At 49.0% G+C, this 23,760-nt stretch overlaps 8 protein-coding genes and 2 long non-coding RNA genes across 10 annotated transcripts; 4 read left to right on the top strand and 6 right to left on the bottom strand.

Annotated features, from left to right (window-relative positions):
- Window positions 1-270: 270 nt before the first annotated feature.
- On the bottom strand, window positions 271-1,454 carry LOC126313366 (3-hydroxybutyryl-CoA dehydrogenase-like). Its single transcript, XM_049992311.1, has 3 exons — window positions 1,335-1,454; window positions 1,129-1,264; window positions 271-1,036 (listed from the first exon to the last, which is right to left on the bottom strand). Exons 1-3 carry the CDS (start codon window positions 1,422-1,424, stop codon window positions 297-299), a joined length of 966 nt encoding a protein of 321 aa, XP_049848268.1. The 5' UTR covers window positions 1,425-1,454; the 3' UTR covers window positions 271-296.
- Window positions 1,455-1,603: 149 nt separating this feature from the next.
- LOC126313365 (uncharacterized) lies at window positions 1,604-2,464 on the top strand. Its single transcript, XR_007555115.1, has 3 exons — window positions 1,604-1,771; window positions 1,865-2,052; window positions 2,117-2,464. It is a non-coding gene; the product is annotated as an uncharacterized LOC126313365 (long non-coding RNA).
- A 20-nt stretch (window positions 2,465-2,484) lies between these two features.
- LOC126313364 (counting factor 60-like) lies at window positions 2,485-3,924 on the bottom strand. Its single transcript, XM_049992310.1, has 2 exons — window positions 3,505-3,924; window positions 2,485-3,396 (listed from the first exon to the last, which is right to left on the bottom strand). The coding sequence occupies exons 1-2, from the start codon at window positions 3,922-3,924 to the stop codon at window positions 2,485-2,487; spliced, it is 1,332 nt and encodes a 443-aa protein (XP_049848267.1).
- Window positions 3,925-4,283: 359 nt separating this feature from the next.
- On the bottom strand, window positions 4,284-7,698 carry LOC126313363 (AP-1 complex subunit beta-like). Its single transcript, XM_049992309.1, has 5 exons — window positions 7,451-7,698; window positions 7,283-7,375; window positions 6,976-7,124; window positions 6,722-6,835; window positions 4,284-6,560 (listed from the first exon to the last, which is right to left on the bottom strand). The coding sequence occupies exons 1-5, from the start codon at window positions 7,488-7,490 to the stop codon at window positions 4,353-4,355; spliced, it is 2,604 nt and encodes an 867-aa protein (XP_049848266.1). The 5' UTR covers window positions 7,491-7,698; the 3' UTR covers window positions 4,284-4,352.
- A 274-nt stretch (window positions 7,699-7,972) lies between these two features.
- LOC126313399 (uncharacterized) lies at window positions 7,973-8,965 on the bottom strand. Its single transcript, XM_049992346.1, has one exon. The coding sequence runs from the start codon at window positions 8,963-8,965 to the stop codon at window positions 7,973-7,975; it is 993 nt and encodes a 330-aa protein (XP_049848303.1).
- Window positions 8,966-9,736: 771 nt separating this feature from the next.
- On the top strand, window positions 9,737-13,816 carry LOC126313398 (uncharacterized). Its single transcript, XM_049992345.1, has one exon. It carries the CDS (start codon window positions 9,737-9,739, stop codon window positions 13,814-13,816), a length of 4,080 nt encoding a protein of 1,359 aa, XP_049848302.1.
- Window positions 13,817-13,868: 52 nt separating this feature from the next.
- Window positions 13,869-15,227, bottom strand: LOC126313361 (chorismate synthase-like). The gene is made up of 2 exons (XM_049992308.1): window positions 15,060-15,227; window positions 13,869-14,945 (listed from the first exon to the last, which is right to left on the bottom strand). Exons 1-2 carry the CDS (start codon window positions 15,225-15,227, stop codon window positions 14,016-14,018), a joined length of 1,098 nt encoding a protein of 365 aa, XP_049848265.1. The 3' UTR covers window positions 13,869-14,015.
- Window positions 15,228-17,301: 2,074 nt separating this feature from the next.
- LOC126313360 (uncharacterized) lies at window positions 17,302-18,015 on the top strand. The gene is made up of 2 exons (XR_007555114.1): window positions 17,302-17,393; window positions 17,468-18,015. It is a non-coding gene; the product is annotated as an uncharacterized LOC126313360 (long non-coding RNA).
- Window positions 18,016-18,060: 45 nt separating this feature from the next.
- Window positions 18,061-19,157, top strand: LOC126313358 (putative transcription elongation factor S-II). The gene is made up of 2 exons (XM_049992306.1): window positions 18,061-18,137; window positions 18,270-19,157. The coding sequence occupies exons 1-2, from the start codon at window positions 18,075-18,077 to the stop codon at window positions 19,155-19,157; spliced, it is 951 nt and encodes a 316-aa protein (XP_049848263.1). The 5' UTR covers window positions 18,061-18,074.
- On the bottom strand, window positions 18,732-21,782 carry LOC126313359 (60S acidic ribosomal protein P0-like). The gene is made up of 2 exons (XM_049992307.1): window positions 21,764-21,782; window positions 18,732-21,475 (listed from the first exon to the last, which is right to left on the bottom strand). Exon 2 carries the CDS (start codon window positions 21,455-21,457, stop codon window positions 20,507-20,509), a length of 951 nt encoding a protein of 316 aa, XP_049848264.1. The 5' UTR covers window positions 21,458-21,475; window positions 21,764-21,782; the 3' UTR covers window positions 18,732-20,506.
- Between the last annotated feature and the right edge of the window lie 1,978 nt (window positions 21,783-23,760).

Here is a 23,760-nt window from a genome sequence, read left to right as displayed (position 1 = left end):
CCAAAGGGCAAAAAAATGTTCTACTCCAAAAAAAAAAAATTTAAAATTGCATAGGCGCGTCGATGCCTCTCTATCTGCGCGAATACACAAATCGAGCCGCTGTCCCCTCTCGCGCGACAGCGCTCGCACCCGTCGGCGAACGCTCAAAACCCCCGCACGATTCGCGAAACCGGCGGTGCAATCCGGTCGGTCGGCCGCGGCAAGCGCGCTCTCTTTTGCGCGCGACAAGCTGCATAAAAAAAAAAAAATTGGTTACAGAATTCACACTTTTTTTTTGTTGACGCGTCAACAAAAATTCAGCTCTTCTTTACGTCTGAATCTGCCTTGCTATAGTCGTAGAACCCTCTCCCGGTCTTTCTGCCGAGCCAGCCCGCATCCACATATTTGACCAGCAGAGTCGCCGGCCTGTACTTGCTGTCGCTGAACTCGCTGTAGAGGACGCGCATGATAGCCAAGCAAGTGTCCAAGCCGATGAAGTCTGCCAAAGTCAGAGGCCCCATTGGCACATTGGTGCCCAACTTCATCGCATTGTCGAGGTCCTCGAGAGTTCCTAGACCCTCTGAATAAGAAATGATGGCCTCGTTGATGTAGGGCATGAGCAAGCGGTTGACGATAAATCCTGGCATGTCCTTGCTCAAGACGTGCGTTTTGTCCATCGACAAAACCACGCTCAGGGTCGTGTCGATCGTTTCTTGACAAGTTTGAAGTCCAGGAATAACCTCGACCAACTTCATCACCTGAACCGGGTTCATGAAGTGCAGCCCAATCACCCTTTCCGGACGGTCGCTGCTCGAGGCGATCTTCGTGACCGAAATAGAAGACGTGTTGGTGGCCAAAACGACGTGCGGTGGGCAAATTTTGGACAATTCTTCAAAAACGCGCAGTTTGAGTTCTAGATTCTCGGAAACGGCCTCGATGACATAGTCGGCCTTGGCCAGTTCAGATATCTGAGTCGTGGCGGTCAGGAGGCTCAGCGTCTCAGTCGATTCGCTCTCGTCTATCTTCCCCTTCTTAACGGCCTTTGAAAGCATCGAACCTTTTCGAAAATCAAATATTGAGAATGAGAACTGCATTGTGCATATCGTCAGTCCACACAACGGACACATACACATACACACACACACTTACTTATGCTGTCTATCGACCTCTTCGTCGCAGCCTCGCTGGCATCGACTAGAATCGTCTTCTTTTTGGCTATTTGGGCGGACACTTGCGCGATTCCTGTGCCCATTTGGCCGGCGCCCAGCACACCTATCGTTTGTATCTTTCGAAAAGCGTAAGCACATCCTCGACCCGACGGGCGCTGGCTGAGCCAAAAAGTGAGGAAAACATGCATTAGACGGTTTCGCTGACGAGGAGGCAAAGCGGTCGAATCGAAGGCGAGCGCTTGGAGCGCATTTGACGCCGAGGCATCGAGACAACATCGAGAGGGAAGCCTGTCAAGTACTGCTCGAAAAAAAAAATGCTCAGTTTTTTTTTTTTTTTTTTTTACGTCGCTCTCGAACTACCGCGTTTTCTTGGTCCGCTATTTTTGTGCGAAAAAAAATCGGATCTCGGACATTCAGTGTCGTTTCGCGTGACAGCGACCATTTTGCGAACTCGAAAGGCGTTTTTGAAACTTACGGTATTCTGACCTCTTCGCGCAGCTCAGCGTCTACGGTCATTCTCTTCCCTGTTTTTATGTTTTCAAACATATGGCACTCTGGCATTTTGTCGCTGTTTTTTTCGTTGGGCGTTGAGCCCCTTCAGCTCTGGTCGCAGCACCACGAAGGTTTGTTTTTTTCTGGACGCGCCTCGCCGAACCTGCCGGGGACGCGACCCCTCCGTGAGCGCGCTCGATGCTGACCACTCTTCGTAAACGCAGGAACGGAAAAGAGCGTCATACGGTTCACAACGGATGAAATTCTGGAATCGACGGTGCTGGAATTGTACGCACAAAGCGAGGCACAGCTCCCGTCCACTTTTATCCGGTGCCCGGCGGAAGTGGACTCCCCTCAACTTAAGAAGTCTCTAGACATCAAGCTGCCCTATTTGGTCCTCCAGATAAAAAATGTACGTCGCGAAAAAAAAAAAAAACTATCCGCTCGATCTTACGCACGAAATTGGTTGAAATTAGCTGGAGAAGTACTTTTCGTTCGAGTTCGAAATCCTGGACGATCAGAAGCAAATCCGGAGGTTCAGAGCGTCGAACTGGATATCCAAAACGGACGTCTTGCCGGAAATCTGTCTCCTCCCCCTCCAGCTGGATCCGGACTGGGTCTCCATATCTATCGACCTCGCCAACCTGTGCAAGAGAACGTACGGGACGGCCTACAAGCACTTCCTCAGAATCCAGGTTCACGCCTCTTGCAGAATAAGGAGAATATACATGAACGACGCGCTCATTCAGGATCAAGACCTCCCGGCGGAGTTGAAGCTCTACGCCCCTAAAAAATAACGAATTTCCCTCTCAATATATATATATATGTATATATATTATGCACCTTACACAGATGCCTTCGGCAGATGGCACTCAAGATCGTAGTCCTGCGGTATTTTAGATTTTGTTAGCTCGAAAAAGTCGTTCCAGGGACACATGATCTGGTTGTTGCATTCCGGGATGATCATGTCTTCAAAGTTGTACATAACCTTGACAAAATAGGTCGGTTCGGGCTGAGATTTTTGCGCCCAAAGTTCGAACGCGATCACCGAACCCATAGTTGGATGAATACCCTTCGACAGCTTTAGCGTCTGCAGAAGAGGCGCCAGCGTGCTGTCGTGTCCGCTGAGCAGAACGAGCCTCGGCGACCAATCACCATTCGCCGGCTCCGAACCGTCAATCGACCGAGTCGATATTTTGTATTGCAAATGTTGGACAATATCCTTCAACAATCTTCCAATCCCCAATTTGCAGACCAAAGGATCACTCAGTAACTCTCCGTGGTACTTTCCAGAGAGCTCGCACGCCTTGACCACGCTTTCCGGCGTAATTCCCTGCGGAAAAGGTAAATTGTGGGCAAATATGGTCCACAACTTGTTGCATAAAGCCGGCGGCGACAACCTCGACCAACTTTGGTATTCACTCACATCCTTGAAGTCGCTCGCTTCAAAAAGCGGCCCCCACTGTCTCTTTTCGGCGTTTATCCCGCCCGGGTACCGAAATTCCAAAAAAAGCTGTCTGAGCGTCTTGCAAGTGTTGTCAAAGTAGATGTTCTCCTCTTTCGGACTGTAGAGATGAATCGCAACGTTCTCTCTGCTCTTCGGGTACATGCCCCGAATAACCTCGAACGCAGACTCAACGTTCCTCCTAATGCTACTTGATCGGACGAAAAACTGTCGCGCGTCCCACTCTGAAGGCAGAAAATTCAGAAAATCAACGTAGTGTCGGCGAAGTTTTTGACCCAAAGCCGACATTTGCTGAATTTCGAAAAAAAAAATTTTAGACAAAGCTAAAAAAAATATTCAGGACAAGATCCACAAAGTGTAAGGCATCTTATACGCAAAAAAAAAGATATCCATAAGTACTTGATGCCCTAACCTTGTAAGCTGACCAGAAAAACAATTGCCAAACCCAACGACGGCCTTTCTGAACGACGCTACGTCCAACACCTCTGGTCCGACTCTGCATTTCTCCTCCTCGATATAACTGCTCGGCTTCACCCGATACAAGTCAATCTGGCTGAAAATGCTCTCGGTCTCCTCCGGAGAGAGACACTGCCAGTCGAGAGACTCTAAACTCCCAAAACCGTACAGCGGTGTTCGATAGCCGTGCCTCATCACCAAGATGACTTGGACGAGCTCAGGGGCATCCTTGCGAACGCTCCGCTCACAAGGGGCCAGATCGTTCGGCACTCGACCGTTAGAGGCTCCAGCGGGACGAGAATTGTCCGCCGAAGGCGCCGCTGTGCCCGCGGCAAAGGCACTAAACACGAGACGCCTTAGCATCGTGAATGACAAAAACAACGGAAAACCGCAATCTCTTTTTTTTTTTTTGGGCATACGAACTAGCAGATTCAACGAAATACGCCCCAAAAACCGCCCCGCCAAAGCGCGCGTCTTCGAAGCTCACCTCGCCCGCGCTCGGAGAACCCGGCTTCGCGCCCTCGACGCGTCAGTGCGGACACCGACTCCTGCTTTCGTCGGTGCGCAACCGTCGACTATGCGCCCTCGAGGCGGCGCGGGCGCATCGGCGCCAAAAGTCGCCTCCTCGCCTCTCTGGAGCGGCAAGTGAAATGCTACAACCGAAGAAAAACTGCTCTTCAAATTGCCAAAAAAAAAAAAGGGTGTCACATAAATCTCAACACACCTCCGGGACTCAAAACAACACACTTCTGCTTTTTTTTATTTCCTTTGCCCATCCCTCGTCAACGCCATCACCCCGCCTGGCTGAGTGGGGACCTACCGGGCTTCGTGAGGAGGTCGTTCATATGAGACAACACCTGTTCTAGATTCAGTTTGAGAGAAGTTTCGTCGCACTTCAGCGTCATGATTAGATAGTTTTCGAAAAAGGTAAATTCGAACAAAAACTTGCAATTATCCCATATTTGAGCGATCATGTAGTGGTTGACCGAGCCATTTTTCGCGGTCACCGTTATAATCATCGATAGGTTGTAGGCGAGCAAGCGGGCAACCACGTGCTTGGGGTTCGGGGAAAATAGCTGCGCCGTCTCGATGACCTGCGCGTTCTCGTTTTGGATGTTCTCCCACATTAAGAGGTACTTGCTCGGACTGCAGGACAGCTGTTCCTTGAACAGCAAATAGATTGGCAGCGGCACGTCGAATTCGACATGAAAGTTCAAGTCAAGAAAAACTTGAACGTGGTCTGAGAACGGCGCGCTTTCGTTGTTGTAGCAACAGGGAATTTCGATGTCCAAGGTCTGGCAGGGGAGCAAGACGCCCTTGATTTCGGACACGACGGGCACTAGCCTTGCATAGTTTGGCGCGAACTTGACGTAGAATGGACCGTACGTAGCCTGATCGAAGCAGTTGGTCACGCTCATCAAAAAATAGAACTTCGACTTGTCGGAGCGAACGAATCCTACGTCTATTCTCACGCCGAGTTCATCAGGGGAGTCCAAAACGCGATAAGTCTCCTTGATGTACAGATCCTGCGTGCCGCTGAGCTTGTTCAATTTGTCCAAAGAGGTGTCAATTCCGAATCTGTTCGTCGAACTCAGACCCGCCTCCGAGTCGACGTGCTGGTTGTACATCGCATTCCAGTGCCTGAAACCGGGCTTAGTGGGCAGCTTGTGGTAGACGGATGCCAGCATCGAAATATAGGGCAGCAGCTCCTTCAGTTGGTAAGGCGTCAAGTATTCTACGACCTCGACCACCAAGGGCTTTTCGGCCAGCACAATCTGCCTCATGTCCTCGACGTCGATAGAGAGTAGTCTGGAGTAAATATAGGCGCGATCTCGAACGTCGGGGTGATCCGTTTGAAGCGCCATGTTCAAAACAGTCTGCATCAACTGCCGAGTTTGCGGCATCTTGTCAGCCAATTTCAAGTACACCTTCACGCTGGACGTCTGCAGCTGCAACTGAATCTGAGACGGCTCGTCTAGGTAATTGTCGACAAACGATTTCAGACACTCGTAGGGCTGACTGATCTTGTCCGCGTATTCTCCAATCATCCATATCATGCTGGTCTTCGCGTCCAACTCGGAGAAAATGTGCATATCCTCGCAAAGAAGAGAAACTATCTGGTCGAGCCGTCCGGGATACTTCCGCAAGAGGTCCTTTACCACAACTGCCACGTGCTGAAGGATGTGCGGCACCTTTGTCCTGACCAAGCCCGCCAACAGCTCAGTCACCTTCTTCAACGCGCACTTCAACTTGATCGCACATCGACCTATCACCTCGATAGATTTGCTCACGAAGTTTAGGTCGGCCTCCCGAATGTATTCCTTGAGCTCCAGCAAGATGTGCTCGTAGTTCTCTTCGTTCGCCAATAACACCAGCATTTCCAACTTCTCTGCCTTCACGTAGCTGCAGTCGTTGTACTTGCAGTAAAATATGGACAACGAATTCTGAAAAATGGTCGGGTACAACTGAGTAATCAGGTTGATGTTTCTCAGCACGACGTACTGAATTTCCGGTTTCCTAGACAGCAACGTCACGAGCGGCGGCGCGATCTTCTGGCACAGACTCGCGTTGGTGTCCGACGAGTAGATGAAGTTCATGAAGTGCAACAGCGCCCTGGAGCACGCCAGCACCAGCGCGCTATTCGCGTGTTGCAGGTGGAGCGAAATGCGCGAGCATATGTTGCTGGCCTCCAGGGAACTCTGAGGCACATAGCTTGTCAAGGCGCTGAAAATGAAAATTTGCCCCCATTCGGTACACTCGTCGAAAATAGACAGCAGCTTGAATAGGAGCGATTTTTTGACGACGAGAACCGGCTTTTCAGACACCTCGCTAATGCTGTACAGCGCCGTCACCGCGTTCACGATCACCATGGGGTTCGAGTGTCCGAGCAGGTCATACAGCTGGTTCAGAAAGCCCTGCTCCTCGACCATCGCAGGGTCGATGTCGTACAACTTCGCCACGCAAAGGGCGGCCTCCTTGAGCACATAGGGGTCCGGGTCCTTGAATGAGAGAGGGGGAACATTTCCGGGAGGAGAGGGATGAAACAAATCAGCTAAACTGAACCTCGCGGGACTTGCCACCGAGCTCTGTCAGAGAGGGGGGGAGAAAAAAAAAAGCCACCCAACTCAAATCAGTACAAAAAAAAACGCTTAGGCCGTACAGAAAGAGCACGCCCCAAGGGCTCGCAGAAGTACTCGATAACTTCCTTCACGCGGATGCAGGCCATGGTTCTGATAGCCAGGGCGCGAACGAGGGGATTCTTGTCATTCGAGTCCTGTTTTGTGTTTCGAAATAGCAAATTGGTTAATCCTGCATGTCATCTTCGACTGAATCTCGCCCATAGCCTCGGCCGCCGCGCTAGCTCTATGAGAGAGATCCAGAGCTAAAAAAAAAAAGAGGCGCGGTTTTCTCTACCTTTTGGAAGGTGTTGACGGCCAGGATAGCCTGCTCGGGCTGCAGTTTAGCATAGTTCATAATATAGAGGTAGACGAGCTTTTTCAGTTCCAGGTTGCTGGTCTGAATACAGTTCAGGACCTCCGTAAACAAAGAAGACATGTCCTTGCCTAAATGTGCGCGTAGAGGACGTGAGTCACCGTCGCAGCTCAGCGGGCGGAGAATGGAGTGTGACAGAAACAAAAGCTCGGTATAGCGCGCGAAAGTGCCTCGTACCGTTCGCCACGAACGTTTCGTCTCCGTATGCATTAAAAGGTGAAAGACGTACCAACTGCCATTGAAGCGATGAGTTGCTTAACGGCCTCTTTCTTCTTCTCTTCCTTGCTGCTTATCAGATCCTGGCGAAGTTCATAGATCTCACCTGTTACGAGCGCCGCTCGTTAGCCGCGGCTCAGCGCGATTCGTGCGTACGAGTGGACAATCCCACCACACATACCTTTCTTTGTGGTGCTGAAATAGCCGTACGACGCAGGCATCTTGAAACTCGACGACGTTCGACTGACCTCGCCTTGCAGCGCTGAGTGAAGAAAAGATAGGCAGGCAGCAGATGTCGCAGACTCCGATGTATTAATGCGGTGAGGTAAAAAATTTCAACCCTTTCGCGTCGTCGAAAAATCGAATTCTGAGATCGCAGCTCACTCCGACACAGACGACCACGTTGAGCCGCAGCAATGGCTCAAAATTAGACTCGCAAGGCCATTGACTTTACAAAAAAAAATTTTTTTGAGAGGGGGAAAAGAAAGTTGTCGTGTAGAGAGGCTCCTGCGCAAACAACGAGAACTGCGTCCGCACTTGTACTCAAACGTATTGCAATCTCCAGCGTTCAAAACACGGCCGGACAGAATTCATGCGCAACAAGCAGACAGGCGTCAAAGTGCATCAAAAACAAAAACTATTACACATTTCCTATTAAACAACATAAACCCTGCATCGCATCGAACTCCTCGGTCGCCTTCACTCACATTTCCGTATGGCGGTTCAGCTCTTCGGAAACCTTCAATGCAATGCTAATCGCTTGGGCATAGTTCAGTCTTGGATCGCAAAATGTTTCGTATCTAACGCTCAAGTTGGTCACCCTCGCGTCGCCGCAACCTCCTGTGCACTCCGTGACGTCTTCTCCGGTGATTTCTAAGTGAACCCCCCCAAGGCGACTGCCACTTTCGCGGTGTACTCTAAAACACGTGACCAACTCGCCGACAATTTTGTCAAAAGACCTGGTTTTTATGCCACTCAGCGTCATCTCAGTATTTCCGTGGCAAGGATCACAGCACCACAAGACAGGTATCCGAGTCTGCTTCACGGCGGATATGTGCAACGGAAGGCACTCTTCCACTTTAGAAACGCCATATCGTGTAATCAGTGTCAACCTTCCTTTTTCTCTCTTCGGATTCAACACCCGCACCAACTCTGCCAACTCGACTGGATCCAAAGTCGGACCCACCTTCAAGCCAATTGGATTCTCAAGCCCTCTAAAATATTCCACGTGCGCGTGGCCTATATTTCGAGTGCGATCGCCAATCCACAAAAAATGAGCCCCAAGGTTGTAATAACCGGTACCCAGGCGCCTTGTCAAAGACTCCTCGTAACCGAGCAACAAACCCTCGTGCGACATGTAAAAATCAAACCTCTGCTCGCGAATTTCCCTATTAATTCTCAGAATTTCCTTAAGGTCTCCATCGCCAACCTCGCCGCCAGAGGACTCCCCGCACGCCAACTTGCCCTCGCTCGGAGCGCAGAAGCGCTCATACAACTCCCCAGTATTCTCCAGAGCCAGTGTGCGCAGGTAGTTCAACGTAGCCGCCGAGTGAAAATAAGCTAGCACCAAACGGATCGGTTCGGGATTCCTTGGCAATTCGTGACTGCTAACAATGTCACCTCTGTACGACGCCACTGTCTGACCGTCCACTACCTCCGACGGCTTGCTCCGCGGCTTGGCAAACTGTCCCGCCATCCTCGCCACATTCACCACTCGAACGTGCGCCTTCAATACCAAAATCAAAGACATCTTCAATAAAACCTTCAACCTACTCTCTATAGACGCAGCATTGAAGTCCTCAAACCGCTCTACGCAGTCCCCACCCTTTTCTCGCCACGCGTCCGTCGCCAAACGCGACGACGAACATGCACTGTCAGTCACCAAATTTTACCGGCGAATTCCTCAAGTCAGGAGAAAAATGTTTTTTTCTCTGAACCCCTTCTAACCCTAAGAGCCTCTTATAAGCACTCGGACAAACCTGCAACAAAAAACACTTGCCCTCCGCCGCGTTGGCCAGCTGTTCCTTCAGAGCGACAACCTCCCTTTGATGAACGATCGGCGGATACGACCGAACGACCTCTAGCGCCACGCTCAAACTGTTCAAATCCGCGTACACGGGCTGTTGTTCTGGACAAAAAAACGCGTTCTCGTCACCAACTCAAGCGTCGAAAAAAAAAGGCGTGGAAAAGGACAATCGCCATCCAAACTATTTCGTACCGACGGGATAATTCCTCCACGACGCAGGGGTCCAATTATCCATCGGAAAGTTTTCGCAATCCAAACGGGCTCCCCTAACCAAACAAGGCGCAGAGACAATATGATGAAACACCAAAAAAAATTTTTAGCTGTTACAGAACACTCTCGACAGAGGTAGGCAATTCGTCTACCTGACCTCTCGCCTCGCGTCCAGTTTCTTCAAACTCCCAACCGAACGCGCGACCTGTGTCCGCAAACCCTCTCCAACCCATGAAACCAAGCCCCTTCGACTCCGACCCGCTGCCAAAAGGAAACTCTTTGGATTGGGAGCAGCCTTACTACAGAACGAAGCTGGGCCTCAAGCTTTGCCACCAACTCTCCAATAGACTTCCAGAAGAACTCGAGTCCATAGAGTGCTTGAGGGACGTTGCCAAGTTCGTCTTGGTCACTGACTCGAACATAGACGTGTTGTACGGCGCAAACTTCCGCCAATCTATCGCCGCCTCCTACCAAACCTCTCCACCCTCGTCGAGAAAATACCTGTACTACGTGATCCAGCCGTCGGAATCGAGTAAGTCCAGAGAAACCAAGGCGAACGTCGAAGACTGGATGATCCGCCACACATGCAACCGAGATACTTGTATAGTAGGTACGAGAAATTTTCTGTGGGCCGTCCGCAGCCACTCTGTTGTACACAAACACCTCAGACAGGGTGCGCGACGACGCCGTCCGCTCCAAGTCGTCTTACTGACTGCCCCGTGCGCGGCTGCTTACCATCAACGAGCGATTGGCGGTGGAGTCGTGGGCGACGTAGCTGGATTCGTAGCTGCCACGTTTTTGCGGGGAATTCCTTTCGTACAAGTTCCAACGACTTTATTGGCCATGGTCGACTCCAGCATCGGGGGAAAAACCGGCATCAACACGCCCCAGGGCAAAAACCTGATCGGCGCCTTCCATATGCCAGCCGCCGTGCTCGTGGACCTGTCTTTCCTAACGACGCTTCCCCTTCGCGAGTTCTACAACGGCATGGCTGAAATCGTCAAAATCTTCGCCGCGTGCGACGCCTCCGCGTTCGACGAGGTTCGACACCTCTCCCAATTTTTCCCCGGCACTTCGGACCGCGCGGAGCGAACTCCGAGCGAAATTCTCAGCCGCCTGCCTTCCCGACTGATATTCCGTGCCATCGAAATCAAAGCCTACGTCGTTTCAAAGGACGCCACCGAAACGTGCCTTCGGTCCATCCTCAACTACGGGCACACGGTGGGCCACGCTATCGAGGCCAGCGTGAGCCATATGTTGCACGGTGAATGCGTCTCCGTCGGCATGATCTTGGAAGCAAAAGTAGCTCAGGCCTCCGGACACCTGGTCGACCCGCTCGCCATTCTAAACCTCTCCCAATGCCTCAGGAACTGCCACCTGCCCATAGAACTTCCAAAGGAGCTGTGCCCCGTTAGAGAAATTTTAGGATTAATCAAAAAAATGAAACTCGATAAAAAAAATGCTCGTCAACGCATTCGAATGACGATGCTGACCCGAATCGGACATTGCCTTCCCCAACCTGTCCCTGTCAACACCCACGTGCTGAGATCCGTACTGCACCCATTCGTTTGCATCCTCCCACCCCCTCCTGAACGCGAAGTGCACGCTGCCGCCACACTCGCGGCTCCGGGGTCGAAGTCAATCTCCAACCGAGTCTTGGCCATGTGCGCCTTAGGACGCGGCACCTGTCGGATCAAGGGACTGCTGCACGCAGAAGACACCTACGTCATGATTCAGGCGCTCAAGGACCTAGGCACCTCCATAGAATACGACCATTCTGACCGCACCTGGACAGTTCACGGATCCGGCGGAAAGCTGACGCCTCGACGCTCTCCCCACCACCTCCACCTCGAAAACTCTGGCGTGACCTCCAGATTCCTGACGACCATCTGTACCTTGCTCGCAAAAGGTACCAAAACCGTCATAACTGGATCGAACAGACTCAAAGAGCGCCCCATCAAGGACTTGGTCGATGCGTTGATAAACTGCTCTCGCGAAATCAGGTACTTGCAAGATGAAGGATCCCTCCCCATCGAAGTCACGGGAACGCGTTCCCAAGACGACGACGTCCAAAGGAACCCTCATATCACGGTCAAATCGGAACTAAGCAGCCAATTCGTCTCCTCTCTACTTATTTCCGCGCCCTATATGAGCGGCTCTCTCATGACCATTCACGCGCCCTCTCGCACCCCCTCGAGCGCTTATGTTGAAATGACGGTCGGGTTGATGAGGCAATTCGGAATCAACGTCCAAGTCTCTAAATCCGCCGATGCCTGCGAGTCCTCCACCTTCAGGATCAACTCGGGCGTCTACCAAAACCCCGCCGAATGGACCGTGGAGCCAGACGCCTCGTCGATCTCTTACCTGTTGTCAATCGCCGCCATCACGGGCGGCCGCGCCTCCTTGCCTATGGTGCCCGGCCTCCAAGGAGACGCTCAGTTCGCGCTTCAGGTCCTCGAGCCCATGGGGTGCGCCGTCTCCCTGAACGACGACCGGGTGGAGGTCCGCGGCCCGTCCCTCGTCGGCGGCTCCGGACTCAAAGCGCTCGGAACTATCAGTATGGACTCCATGACCGACGCCTTCATGGCCGCCTCCGCTCTGGCAGCCGTTGCCTCGGGCACGACGAGGATCGTCAACGTTGCCAACCAACGCCTCAAGGAGTGCGACCGGATCCGAGCCGTGGCAACCGAACTGAAAAAAATAGGCTTTTGTGTAAAAGAGCTGGACGACGGCTTAGAAATTGCGGGAATCGGGGGGGACCTGACCAAGCTGCCTCGCCACAACGTCGAAATCGAATGCCACAACGACCACCGCATCGCCATGTGCTTTGCCGTGCTGGGGTCTAGAGTCCCAAACCTTTACATCTCGGACAAAGACTGCGTGAACAAAACTTTCCCAACTTTCTGGACGACGCTTCGCGACCAATTCAAACTGACGCTCCTCCATCAAGAATGCCCAACAAAGGCACCTGCACCAGCCCAGTGCCCCCTGCGCTGGCCCCCTAATTGCGTGTTCGACCCAGCCTCGCCCATCCTGCTCATCGGCATGAGAGGATGCGGCAAGACGACCATGGGACAAAACTTGGCCTCTGAGTTAAATCGCCCCTTCGTCGATCTGGACCAGGTATTCGCCGACGAATATGGCGCGCCTATCGGCGAATTCACCAAATCGCGCGGCCTGCACGCATTCCGTTCAATTGAGACATCACTCCTCGTAAAAACCGTCCTCGAGCTATCAGATCAGCCAGTCGTCATCGCGGCCGGCGGCGGCGTTGTCGAGACCGAGGAAAACCAAAAATTCATCAAGCAAATCGGTCAACGCGTGCTGATCATTCAAATCTCCTCAGACCTCTCTAGCGTCCACTCAAATTTAACCGACACCTCTCCTCACCGAGCAGATCTGGGCGAACATCTAGACGTCACCTGGCAAAGACGGCAGCCTATCTTTCTCCAATGCTCCCACTACGAATACTATCTAACTGCAATCAACAACAAACTCTCATCGGCCCCTCAACTTTTCTCCGAGTTCGTAAAAAGAATCCTTCGAGGCCCCGTTCAACTACCTCCCTACTCCCCCACCGGCGGCACCCCCTCATTCTTCCTGTCCCTGACCCTCCCAGAATATGGCTCTTTGTGCGCGAAGACCATCGCCACCCTCGTCCAATCTTGCCACGCCCTTGAAGCTCGCATAGACCTCCTGCATAACCACCGCAGCCACGACGTCGTCCGTCGCCAAATCTCGACCCTGCGAGAACTGCTGCACGCCGCCGGCCACTCTCAAATCCCACTGATATACACCGTGCGCACCAAACAACAAGGCGGACTCTTCACCGGCGACGAACGCGAACTCTTCGCCCTCCTGCAGCTAGCCATCCGGCTAGGGTGCGAATATGTAGACATGGAGGCCTGTTGGTCAAAAGACAGGTCCCAGCTGCTGCTGAACGAAAAGCGATGCAGCAGAATTCTAGTTTCAATGCACGACCTCAACTCAGCCCCCACGGGTCACAACATACAATCCATGTTCGAAAAATGCCTCTCACTCGACAACGTCGACGTCGTCAAAGTCGTCGCCTCCGCACAAGCACACACCGACGGAATTCACGAAATGTTAGAAGTGTCTCGACGCATAAAAAATGCCTTTCCACGCATTCCCATGATTTCTATTGTCGCCGGTGAACAAAGCAAACTGACGAGAATCACAAACAGCTTTCTCACTCCAGTCACCCACCCTCTACTACCATTCAAAGCCGCACCGGGACAATGCTCTGCAGACGAAATCATGTCTCTAAGAAAGATGCTGGGCCTTCGGTAACCCCCCCCCCTTTTTTCCAGAACGTCGCAGAAGACGAAATACGTCAGCCAAGCAAAACCCTAATTGGAAAGACGCTCTCACTCTCACCCAGTCTCATCGATGAGCCACCTCATTCCACTATATTACAATCGCTGTCTCGTTATTCGAAAATTCGACAAAAAATATATATGTACCCCTCTATTTGCGGATGTTGCAATATTCACGCTTTATAACATCGGGCCGCCTGTAACATTGCTGCATCTGCTAACACAAGTGCCGCCATGCTCTCGACAATAGGGACGGCTCTGGGTACGATGCAAGGATCATGCCTCCCCTTAACTTCCAGTATGACTGTGTGACCATCGAAGTCACTTGTTATTTGAGGCTTTCTAATCGTCGCCGCTGGCTTGAACGCTACTCTGAAAATGATGTCTTCTCCGTTCGAAATTCCACCTTGAATACCTCCGCTGTTGTTGGTTGTCGTACCAAGTTTTTTGTTTTTTTTCACAAATGTGTCATTGTGATGACTTCCCCTCATTTTCGAACCCGCAAACCCAGACCCAATTTCGAACCCCTTGGTGGCAGGAATCGAAAGCATGGCGTACGCCAGCATAGCCTCTAGCTTGTCAAAGCACGGCTCGCCCCACCCAGGAGGAACGTTGCGACAAAAACACGTAATGACACCGCCAATCGAATCATCCTCTTCTTTAATTTTAGAAACCAACTCAGCCATCCTATTACTAACCTCAACATCCGGACACCGGGTAACGGTCTTGTCAACATCCTCTCTTGTAATCTTCTCATCCAAAAGCGCAGAAACGCTCTTTTCCAGCTCTATGTCGCCAATGCTGCTAACCCACGCGACAATTTCAACGCCAAACGTCTTGCGAAGCCACTTGTCAGCTATGGCACCAGCGGCAACACGGCCTATTGTCTCTCTTGCGCTAGCTCGCCCACCCCCGGAATAACTTTGAATTCCATACTTCATCCAGTAAGTGTAATCCGCGTGCGATGGGCGAGGCACTGTAAGTATGTTCTGATAATCTTCTCGCTTGACCTCGAGATTCGACACAACCAATGCGATCGGCGTACCCAAAGTCATACCGTTTTGCACTCCGGACAAAATCGACACTTGGTCTGCCTCATTCCGCTATCAAGTAAATTTGGATTCGAAATGTGAAAAAGTGTTATTTTTGCCATCAAAGGCACACGCCAGGCCCAGCTGACTCAAGACTTAATCAACGATGACACCCAAAAAACATACTGGTGTTGTCACGTCCGACTGACCAGGCCGGCGCCGATCAAGTTGGGCTTGTATGTCAGACTTATCAAGTTCAATGAGAGAAGGGACTCCATCTACAACGACGCCTACCACCTGGCCATGGCTCTCTCCAAATGTGGTGGTGCGAAAAATACGTCCAAAGGAACTCATGTCTAAAATGATTAGTGCAAAAACTTTACAATGTTTAATAAAAATTATTACAATAATTCCCTATACACACGCTCTGTGCGCAATTTGAAAACCCACGCGTTAACACTTAGTGCACCCCCTAATTTCACACACCAAACATACCGTGCTTTCGCTGCTTCGAGATGCACGCTTCTTTCCATTTCTACCCTTTTCCTACAGAAGAGTATGAGGACCACTGTTCATACGGCTTAGCGCCCCCTTCGAACAAGTCGCTGAGGATTTATACAAAACACCGACTAACACACAAAATAATTTATGCACGTCTGTCAGCATGGACCAATTGTGCTCCTCTAAAATCTCTATTTGTAGCTCTCTCTGTAACGAAGTTTTTCAAAAATGATATCATCACCCCCGAGATCAAAAATTATTCCATACTGAGAGGGCAAAACATAGATGTCGCGTTCATTTGAATTCCACATGTCTCTCACACAGACATCTCGATCCAAAAGGGGAGCCAAAAAGACGCGACAAAAATTGGGGCTGAACAACACCCTTCGAAAATTTTATTGTCGACGAATGTCAACTTGTGTAGGTTTTGCCTTCCGCGCCAATATCTGATATTTTGTCGCCAGCGACGTAGAAATTCAGATGTGAAAAAATCTGCACTGTAAGCGATCTGCAACACGTAAAAAGATGCACCGATGGAAAAAACGTTGCCAATTAATCGAGAGTCTTGCTGTCGGAACAGCCCATAACGGAGATCCCCTGAGAATCGCGCCATCTATAGATAACCGAAAAAGCGGTACAAATTGTGCTAAATAACATTAAGCATCGCATTTGAGTTTGTCCAATACTGACGGCAAGTTTAGAATTAGGGTGTTTTTGATAAGCGAAAACCATTGATGCGTACTGCTGACCTAACGTACTAAAAAAAAGTGCACTTTAATACTCATAATTTTTGCCATTAAAATAACAGCAGTTATTTGTGTTCGATGAAAAGCAGGAAATACAACACAATCAGACTTATTTTTTCACCCAATTTAAAGCTATAAATTCACGACTCGACGAAAGCTGTTGGTACAGCTACAGAACAGTGAGAATTTGAAACTTTATCTATCAATCATTCGTTCCTAACGTCTTTATTGCACCACCCATTTTCAAACTGTATATACTCAAAAAAGTCCCCCTGTTATTACGGCATTTTAACGGTCAACATTCATCTGAAATTATGTGCCTTGAGCATCTAATTTCCCAGACGAAAATCTAAAACAACAAATAGATGTTAAAACTATCAGAAAATCGCTCTCTTTCACTAGGTGGAAACAACGGGAAGTAAAACGTCAGGCACTGTGCCTACGTTAATAGTGATAGGAATAACCTTAGGAGATGGTAATAGGTGTTTCTGAAATGATATCTGTTCCTAATAGGCAGACTGATACAAACGTCAAAAGCCTCCGGTCCCATTCATTCACTTGTCTTGCGCCGGCATTTCAAATACGTTTGAAACTAGCCCTAGAAAGACGGAGGAAATTAAATTTATTCTCGATGCAAAAACTCAATGAAGAAAGAATATAGCCGGTTTATTTAGCGCGAATTATATTATCATGACACCAAAGTGTATTTAAATTGCAGTCGTTGTATACGAGTCTTTAGGCCTAAGCTTTTGCAGCATATTGTCTGAATAGCACCAAATGTGTTATTTCAAAATGACAGCAAAATCTGTGCGAATATTATCGCACAATTCTGTTTGCAATAACTTCAATGGAATCAATAGCTGTCAAAAAATCGATTGACTAAAAATTCATAGATTTAAAATTTAATGAGCAAAAGCAGGAAAACTTTAAAAACGGTAAAGAAGTAAGGGATAATCAAGTAAACAAGAAGCTTTTGCCAATGATAAGAATTAAATTTGTAGAAAATACAGGTACTTTTCAAATTTTAGTAGCCGTTCGAACATGTCGAAATGTGTAATCTGTAAAAAAGAGCAACGATGTTTGTGTAATTATGTAATTAGTCAAATAAAAATGCATGTTTTGTTAAATTCCTAAAAATTTAGTCAAGAATTTACGAATATTTAGCATATTTATATAGTCTTGCGTATATTAGCTTTTATAACAGAAATAAATTAAACATCTAAGCGTTCGTCTATGTGCTAATTCAGTTTCAATTTTACCTTCTTATAAACAAGTATGCTCAATAATCTTCTATTTAATTCTGCTTTATATTATTGCTAATACAATACCCCTTATACTCTTTATAAGATACATAATGGCACAAACTCGTCTGCTTGTATTATCGCTTGCTTTGTCTTGCTTATTCGTCTTATCTGTATACTGTCAGGAGGTTGCGTTCGCTGGGAACGTCCCAGGATCAGCAGGTGTCAATGGACAACCAGCACAAGTTTTTGTAGCCAACGGCAATAGCCAGCCCCAGCAAACAGTTGCTGCTGTTTCTCAGCCTCTTGCTACTGCTGCCGTTGCTCAACCTCTTGCTACTGCTGCCGTTGCCCAACCAGTCCAAACCTTACCTGTTGCCACTGCTACCACAGCCGCGGTACCCACACAGACTGTTGCTACTCAAACAGCCCTTCCACAAGCTACTACTAGTGCAAACAGTGGCGAGCTCCTTCTTACTAGTGGTGTAGAATCTAGCTACATTTTGCCTGCTTCATTGATTACTGGACTCGCTTTAATCACTGTTATGTAGACAAGTTAAATTTGAATCGAATATGAAAAGCTGAGCAAAAAAATTGTTTCCGCTTCAAACACCCATCGAATTCAATAAAGCGTTAGTAAATTAGAATTGAAAATTTCCTCAATAATTTTAGTTTTATTTGAAGTATTTTTTCAATATGTCATTCGCTACGAAATGATCGAATCCGTCTTAAGAGTAAAGTCTGTTTTACAAGATTTTATCAGAGAACCAACTAAGGTATTTTTCTTCTACTTCCTTTGCATTGGTCATTCCGTTTTTTTAGCCGGGCTTGGCGAGCTTGGCCTCTTTTATTGGCTCTCGCTCTGGCACTTGAGCACGTTTTTTGCATGAGACTAAACATTTTAACAGGATTACGACTTAGTCATGGAAAATCTGCTTATTTTAGAAAGACTAGATATGTCCCTGAGCGTTCTTCAAGAAACTGAAATTGGGAAGGTGATAACTCGGTTAAAGCGTTATGTAAAAGAACACCAGAGTGCATCTGAATTGATATCTAGGCTTTTGCTATTGTGGAAGCAGACGGCTCTGAGGCAGCTGAGCCAACAAACGCAAATTATAGATGCTGAAAGTCATTCCGTGCCCAATAAGAGATACAAAACTGAAGGTAAAACTGATATTCTGAATAATGAGTTGAGGCCGGCTAAGAATTTTTGCGACTCTTCGTGTGAAGCCATGGCTTCTTCAAATGACAAACTACAAGAAAACAGGAACCCTCTCGTAGACAAATACGAATACACTGTTCCCGCCAATAACAAGCGCCGTACCCTGTTTAACAATTTATTCATGACGCTGAAAACACAATCTCTTTTACCCCATTTGCACGATTCAGAAATATTCTGCCACAATTTGGCCATAGTGATAGAAGAGGCTGTGTACAACCGATATAAGGACATGGATGAATATATTGATCAGCTTCAATCCATACGTTTTAACCTGAGCCAAAATAAGAAATTACTAAATGATATTTGCACTGGCGTTTTAGCGATACAGAAGCTGGCGACCATGAGTTCCGAAGAGCTGGCGACAGAAGAGGTTCGAAAGAAGAGAGAAACGATCATTGAAGAATCTACGGCAGCTAGACAGCAGCCAAAATTGGAGGCCAATTGTTCGACTGAGCCCTGCTTAAAATGCGGTTCTAATAAAGTCCACGTTACGCAGGCTCAGACAAGATCAGCGGATGAACCTATGACTCAATTCTTTACTTGTACGAAATGCTCAAAGAAATGGAAAAAATGAAAAAAAAGCGGGTTAATTGTGTTTGATTGAACAGGCGAGGAGAGGGAAAGTTGGACGATACATAGAAGGCCTTGTCCATTTAAAGAAGGATTGAGTGGAGTAAGTAGCAGGAGCCATGGCGGCACCGATTAGATTTTTGAGGGGAATTTATATTTTTTTTAGTACACAAACGACCCGCCCCATCATTTTTGTGTAGGCGCGATAAAAAGCAGTACATGTCGTCTTTGAGTATACAGAATGAGCTCAAGCATCGGAAAGGAGGCTTTCTCTGGAACCATACTAGCAGACAAAGGCGTACATAAAGTTCGGTCGAAAGACATTTACGACACGCCCTATCAATTTTCTTGGTACGATTTTTGAGTCTGGTCTATGTACGAGACACGCGATTTAGATTGACCCAGAAGAGAGCGCAGGTTGCCTTTGAAGTCCGACGTCGGACAGACTATTATTGGGAAGCTATCGTTGGCTTTGAGAAACTATCCTCGAGGCCGCCGAACACGTGGCAGGCAACCGACTTGTACTGACGACTCTGAGATATGTGATAGAACGCGCGGACGCAAAGAAGTGCGAAAGCGTGAATCGGACGTGAGCGGTCCTTTGGATGCAAATGCGGTGGTTGATGGTTCAAGTGCGGTTCCTGAATCGAGAGACGCTCGTTCTTTGGATAAGATGGCTGTTTCTGATTTTGATCAGATTGTTCTTGGACTTAATGCAATCACGAGGGCATTAGAGAACGATCTTTTGAGGCTCGTTATTGTTTGTCAGAACGTCCAGCCGAGAAGACTGATTGAGCATCTTCCACTGCTTTGCAGAATTAGAAATGTTGCTTTTTGCTTATTGCCTGAATCTTCGAAGAGTCTTGCGCAGCTTTTTTCAAATTCGCTGGACATTAAATCTCTCATATGTATGGGGTTTAAGAGAACCGTCGAAAAAAGTTGTTGGGACGAGATGGTCGACTTTATCGAGAGGCAAGCGCCCCCTTTAAACATTCCTTGGCTGCAGGACGTGTCTTTCAAGTCGAATTCACCGTTCGGCCAAAAAGTATCTTCTGAAGGTCGAACGGGGACGACGTTGCATCGAGACGAGCGTCATCTGACAGCCGAGGTCGGTGAGGTGCTCGAGCCCGTCCTGCAGCCTCTGAACATCAAAAGGATGACATACGTCGTTGGCCCGTCCAAAGCAAAAAGAGCTAAAATAAAGGAGAGAAAGTGATTTGTCTTTGTTGAGCGCAAACGCAAATCTATTTTTTCATTTTCGGAGTGCAAAAAAAAAAACCACACATTTTTTGTATGAATTTATTGGATCATGTATGAAGGAAGTCTCGACCGTCCTCAGGTGGTTTTGTGCATTTAGTCGTCTCCGAACAGCCCAAAGTCCATCAGTCCGCCTTCATCTTCACTTTCTTCTTTTTTGCTTTCCTCCTCTGCCTGCTTCTCGGCGTGCTTTTCGGCCGCGGCGTCGCTTGTTGATGGCTGTCTAGATTGGAAGGCTTCGGGGTTGGATATCATTTCCTTGATTAGTTCCGATTCCTTGAACGTATAGTCCGTGCTGATAGAAATGGCCAGTAGGTCTTTGTATGCGTTTATCAGTATGTGGGGGAAGGCTGCCAACGTCGGAAGGTGTGTAGCCATAGATATGGCTGCAACGTTAGAAATTTCGTTTTTCAGAACGCCTAAAATCGAATCGTCTGTGATGTCTAGGACACTGCTGCTGTATATATTCCCATCTTCGTAAACCATCGATACCTTCAGAGAGTAGATGAAGGGTCTGATGCTGAGCAGGGAAAACAGAGCGCACTCCGAAGCGCCAACTTTAGATCCTGCGGAAACAAGTTTGACGTCGCTGAGAATGTCAATTTGTCCTTTTTCTATTTTGGACGGGATGTTGAGAACTTGCAAAAACGAAGTCTTGTTGGGTTCAAGGCCGGTGCCGCCCTTCGGAATGACAATGTCGACGGGGGATATCGATCCAGGTTTGGCGGCAACTGAGACTTTAATTTCTGTAAGCTTTTCTCTAAGAAGATGAACGTCTCCTTTCGTAAAGACCAGGCCGATGTTGCCGTGAATGTGGGGCAGCAAAGGTTCCAAGTTCGGGTTGTCCGGCAGGTGTTCTCGGATGGCTTTGCGTATCAGCGTGTTTTTCCCCATGAGCAAAATCCCTAAACCTCGAATCAATCGTCGGATAGAGTGCATGTGATTAGATCCAACATTGTTGGCGTTCACGATCAAGATCCTAGGGTACTCGTCGGCGAGCTTGACCACTCTATCGATGAACAGCCTCTTATCGTCCTTGGATGGCATGAGGGACAAATGCACGCACTTTCAAGAAAGATTAGTCAAGGAACAAATTTTTTTTTTTTGCAAACTCGCGAAGAGGCATCGCATCTTTTGGACTGCGCTGAAAATGGGCCTAGAAAGAGGGAAGGCAGACGGGAGGGCGCACTTATCTGATCTCCATCGAGGCCGGCTCGTGCAGGGAAGCGTGCAGCTCCCGCGCGGCGGACACGAGGGGCGGACGAGTTTGTTAAAATCGACGCGTTTCTCGCGAGATGACGTTCTGCGCCCGGATGCTTTCTCCACGAAAAGAAGGAACTTGACGGAACGTACGAAACAGCTCTAACTAGTGGTCGGACAACGATTGTTATCTGAAAAAGCTTTAAAAAAATTTTTTTTTTACACGATCTTCGCGTTCTCGTCGATTGCAGCGCACACGATTAGATCAGTGCGCGCTTCGGGGGGGAAAAAAAAAAAGTACAAATTTTTTTTGTCATGAGAAAAAAGCGGTGCCGACAAAGGAGCTCAAAGTGAATGCCGCTGAGGTATCCAGTATGGCCGAGTATCGGCCAGAGCATCTTCAATGTGCGGGTATCTAAAGCAAAATCCTGTGTCGAGTGCTACTCTGGGAACGACATCTTGTCCTTCTAAGACATGTTCTGCTCTGTACGGATACAAATAGTGTGCCATAGCTTCGCTCATAGGACCCTTGAGATGAAATCCCAGTTCTTTGCTTATCAGATGTGCAAAATCTCCCTGTTTAATCCTCTCGGGCGCGACCGCGTTGACAGCCTTTTTCAGCGTACGGGAATTGGTAAATTCGCCATTCAATCTGTCTGTCAAAAAAAAAAAAAAAAACGTACTCCTTCTATGTTGTCGTTTTCAATGATGTGAACCAGCAGGTCGCAAACATCGGCTATGTGGATCCACGGGAACCACTGGTTTCCCGTTCCAATTGTCGTCCAAAAGAATTTCCCTTTCTTGTCCGCTCGGTGCACCCTCTGGACGAATCCATCGTCTCCTATGATTTGGCCCATTCTGACTTGCACGGTCCGAATGCCCAATTTTTTGATGTCGGTCGACGCTCTTTCGTAGTCGAACGTGACACTTCCAACGAGATCGAGGTTGGGTGGGCCGTCGTACGTCTCGTCATATTCTCTATCCGGACTGAATCGACGTTGCAATTCAAAAAAAAGCGTTCGAAGTCAGCACGAGCGTATCGTCGAAACGCAGCTCACGACAATACCAGTACCTTGGCGGATAAATTCCAGCCGATGTACCCTGGATGTACAAAAGCGGGGGAAAGCTCATCCTGGGAATGTGGTGAGCCAAAAGTCCGGTTATCCCAGATCGACTTTCGTATAACTCCTGCTTCGTCTCCGGCGTCAGAACCTCCTTGCTTAGCCAGGGGGTACCCGTAAGTTGTACCAGGGCGTCGCACGCGGGAATCCCCTTTTCTGTGGACGTCACCTCCCACCACTGCCGGGCCATCTCGCCGCTGAAGGGCCACATGGGAAGAGACTGACGAGTAATTATACTCACCTTGAAAAAAAAATTAGCTCTTTTTCAAAAACGCATGTCGCATTTCCTTTCGTACTCCGTGCCCGTGTTCTAGAAGCGCCAGTCTCAACATCCTGGCTATGTATCCCGTCCCGCCTGCTATGACCACATGTTTTTTCCCTAAAACATGAAGCGCCCTGACAAATTCAGGCGGGTATTCGTATTTTCCGTCTTGTTTGACGTTGTACCGTGGCCACTCCGGCTCCTTCGAGCCGCCCGCGTTCGCGTCGGACCGAAATTTTGTGCAAAACCGGCGCCACTCGGTCGCGCGCGGCTCCCCGAATCCGGAGTTCCCTCCGATGCTCGCCCCTCGAACGCCGGTCCTCGGCGAGGGTCCTGGGCTCTCGCTCGGCCGAATCCGAGCACGAAGGCGGAGAACGATTGGATAAAAGGACATGCCGCTCCCAGGGGGAAAAAAAGGAATGAAATTTTTCAAAAAACATTTAACCCTGAGGATAACGTAAAACGGCTCTCATTCAGAACGCGCTTCGCCGGCCGCTGGGGAGGGGCAAACGGACCCGGCCCTGAGAGTCATCGGTTAAGAGTCGGCCTCGAGAGCCGGGCGGACAGCGCGCAGGGGGTGGGAGGGGGGTAGAGGACGAAGTTCTTTTTCCGTTTTTTTTTTTTTGCCCGAGGACCGCGAGTCGGGGGGTTCAATTTAGGAGGAGACACGCCCGCCGGAGAGAAAGTGCCTAGGTGAGTGCTTGCTCCCGGAAAACGGAGTCAGGCGCACACTGAGTGGGTTTTCTCGCCTAAAAAAAAAAAAATAG

This window comes from Schistocerca gregaria, unplaced genomic scaffold (genome assembly GCF_023897955.1).
Source record: "Schistocerca gregaria isolate iqSchGreg1 unplaced genomic scaffold, iqSchGreg1.2 ptg000473l, whole genome shotgun sequence".
Taxonomy (NCBI): Eukaryota; Metazoa; Arthropoda; class Insecta; order Orthoptera; family Acrididae; genus Schistocerca; species Schistocerca gregaria.
This window is presented reverse-complemented; position numbering and strand designations above follow the sequence as displayed.

Coding starts and splice junctions, on each gene's coding strand:
- LOC126313366 (XM_049992311.1), bottom strand. CDS start 1,424: ATGTTGTCTCGATGCCTCGGCGTCAAATGCGCTCCAAGCGCTCGCCTT. Junction 1,265..1,334: donor CGTCAGCGAAACCGTCTAAT/GCATGTTTTCCT, acceptor GCTTTTCGAAAG/ATACAAACGATAGGTGTGCT. Junction 1,037..1,128: donor GAGGTCGATAGACAGCATAA/GTAAGTGTGTGT, acceptor ATTTTCGAAAAG/GTTCGATGCTTTCAAAGGCC.
- LOC126313364 (XM_049992310.1), bottom strand. CDS start 3,924: ATGCTAAGGCGTCTCGTGTTTAGTGCCTTTGCCGCGGGCACAGCGGCG. Junction 3,397..3,504: donor TTACAAGGTTAGGGCATCAA/GTACTTATGGAT, acceptor TTCGAAATTCAG/CAAATGTCGGCTTTGGGTCA.
- LOC126313363 (XM_049992309.1), bottom strand. CDS start 7,490: ATGCCTGCGTCGTACGGCTATTTCAGCACCACAAAGAAAG. Junction 7,376..7,450: donor TTTCAGCACCACAAAGAAAG/GTATGTGTGGTG, acceptor CGCTCGTAACAG/GTGAGATCTATGAACTTCGC. Junction 6,561..6,721: donor CCTTGGGGCGTGCTCTTTCT/GTACGGCCTAAG, acceptor CTCTCATTCAAG/GACCCGGACCCCTATGTGCT.
- LOC126313399 (XM_049992346.1), bottom strand. CDS start 8,965: ATGGCGGGACAGTTTGCCAAGCCGCGGAGCAAGCCGTCGGAGGTAGTG.
- LOC126313398 (XM_049992345.1), top strand. CDS start 9,737: ATGAAACCAAGCCCCTTCGACTCCGACCCGCTGCCAAAAGGAAACTCT.
- LOC126313361 (XM_049992308.1), bottom strand. CDS start 15,227: ATGAGTTCCTTTGGACGTATTTTTCGCACCACCACATTTGGAGAGAGC. Junction 14,946..15,059: donor AGTCGGACGTGACAACACCA/GTATGTTTTTTG, acceptor TTTACTTGATAG/CGGAATGAGGCAGACCAAGT.
- LOC126313358 (XM_049992306.1), top strand. CDS start 18,075: ATGATCGAATCCGTCTTAAGAGTAAAGTCTGTTTTACAAGATTTTATC. Junction 18,138..18,269: donor TTATCAGAGAACCAACTAAG/GTATTTTTCTTC, acceptor ACATTTTAACAG/GATTACGACTTAGTCATGGA.
- LOC126313359 (XM_049992307.1), bottom strand. CDS start 21,457: ATGCCATCCAAGGACGATAAGAGGCTGTTCATCGATAGAGTGGTCAAG.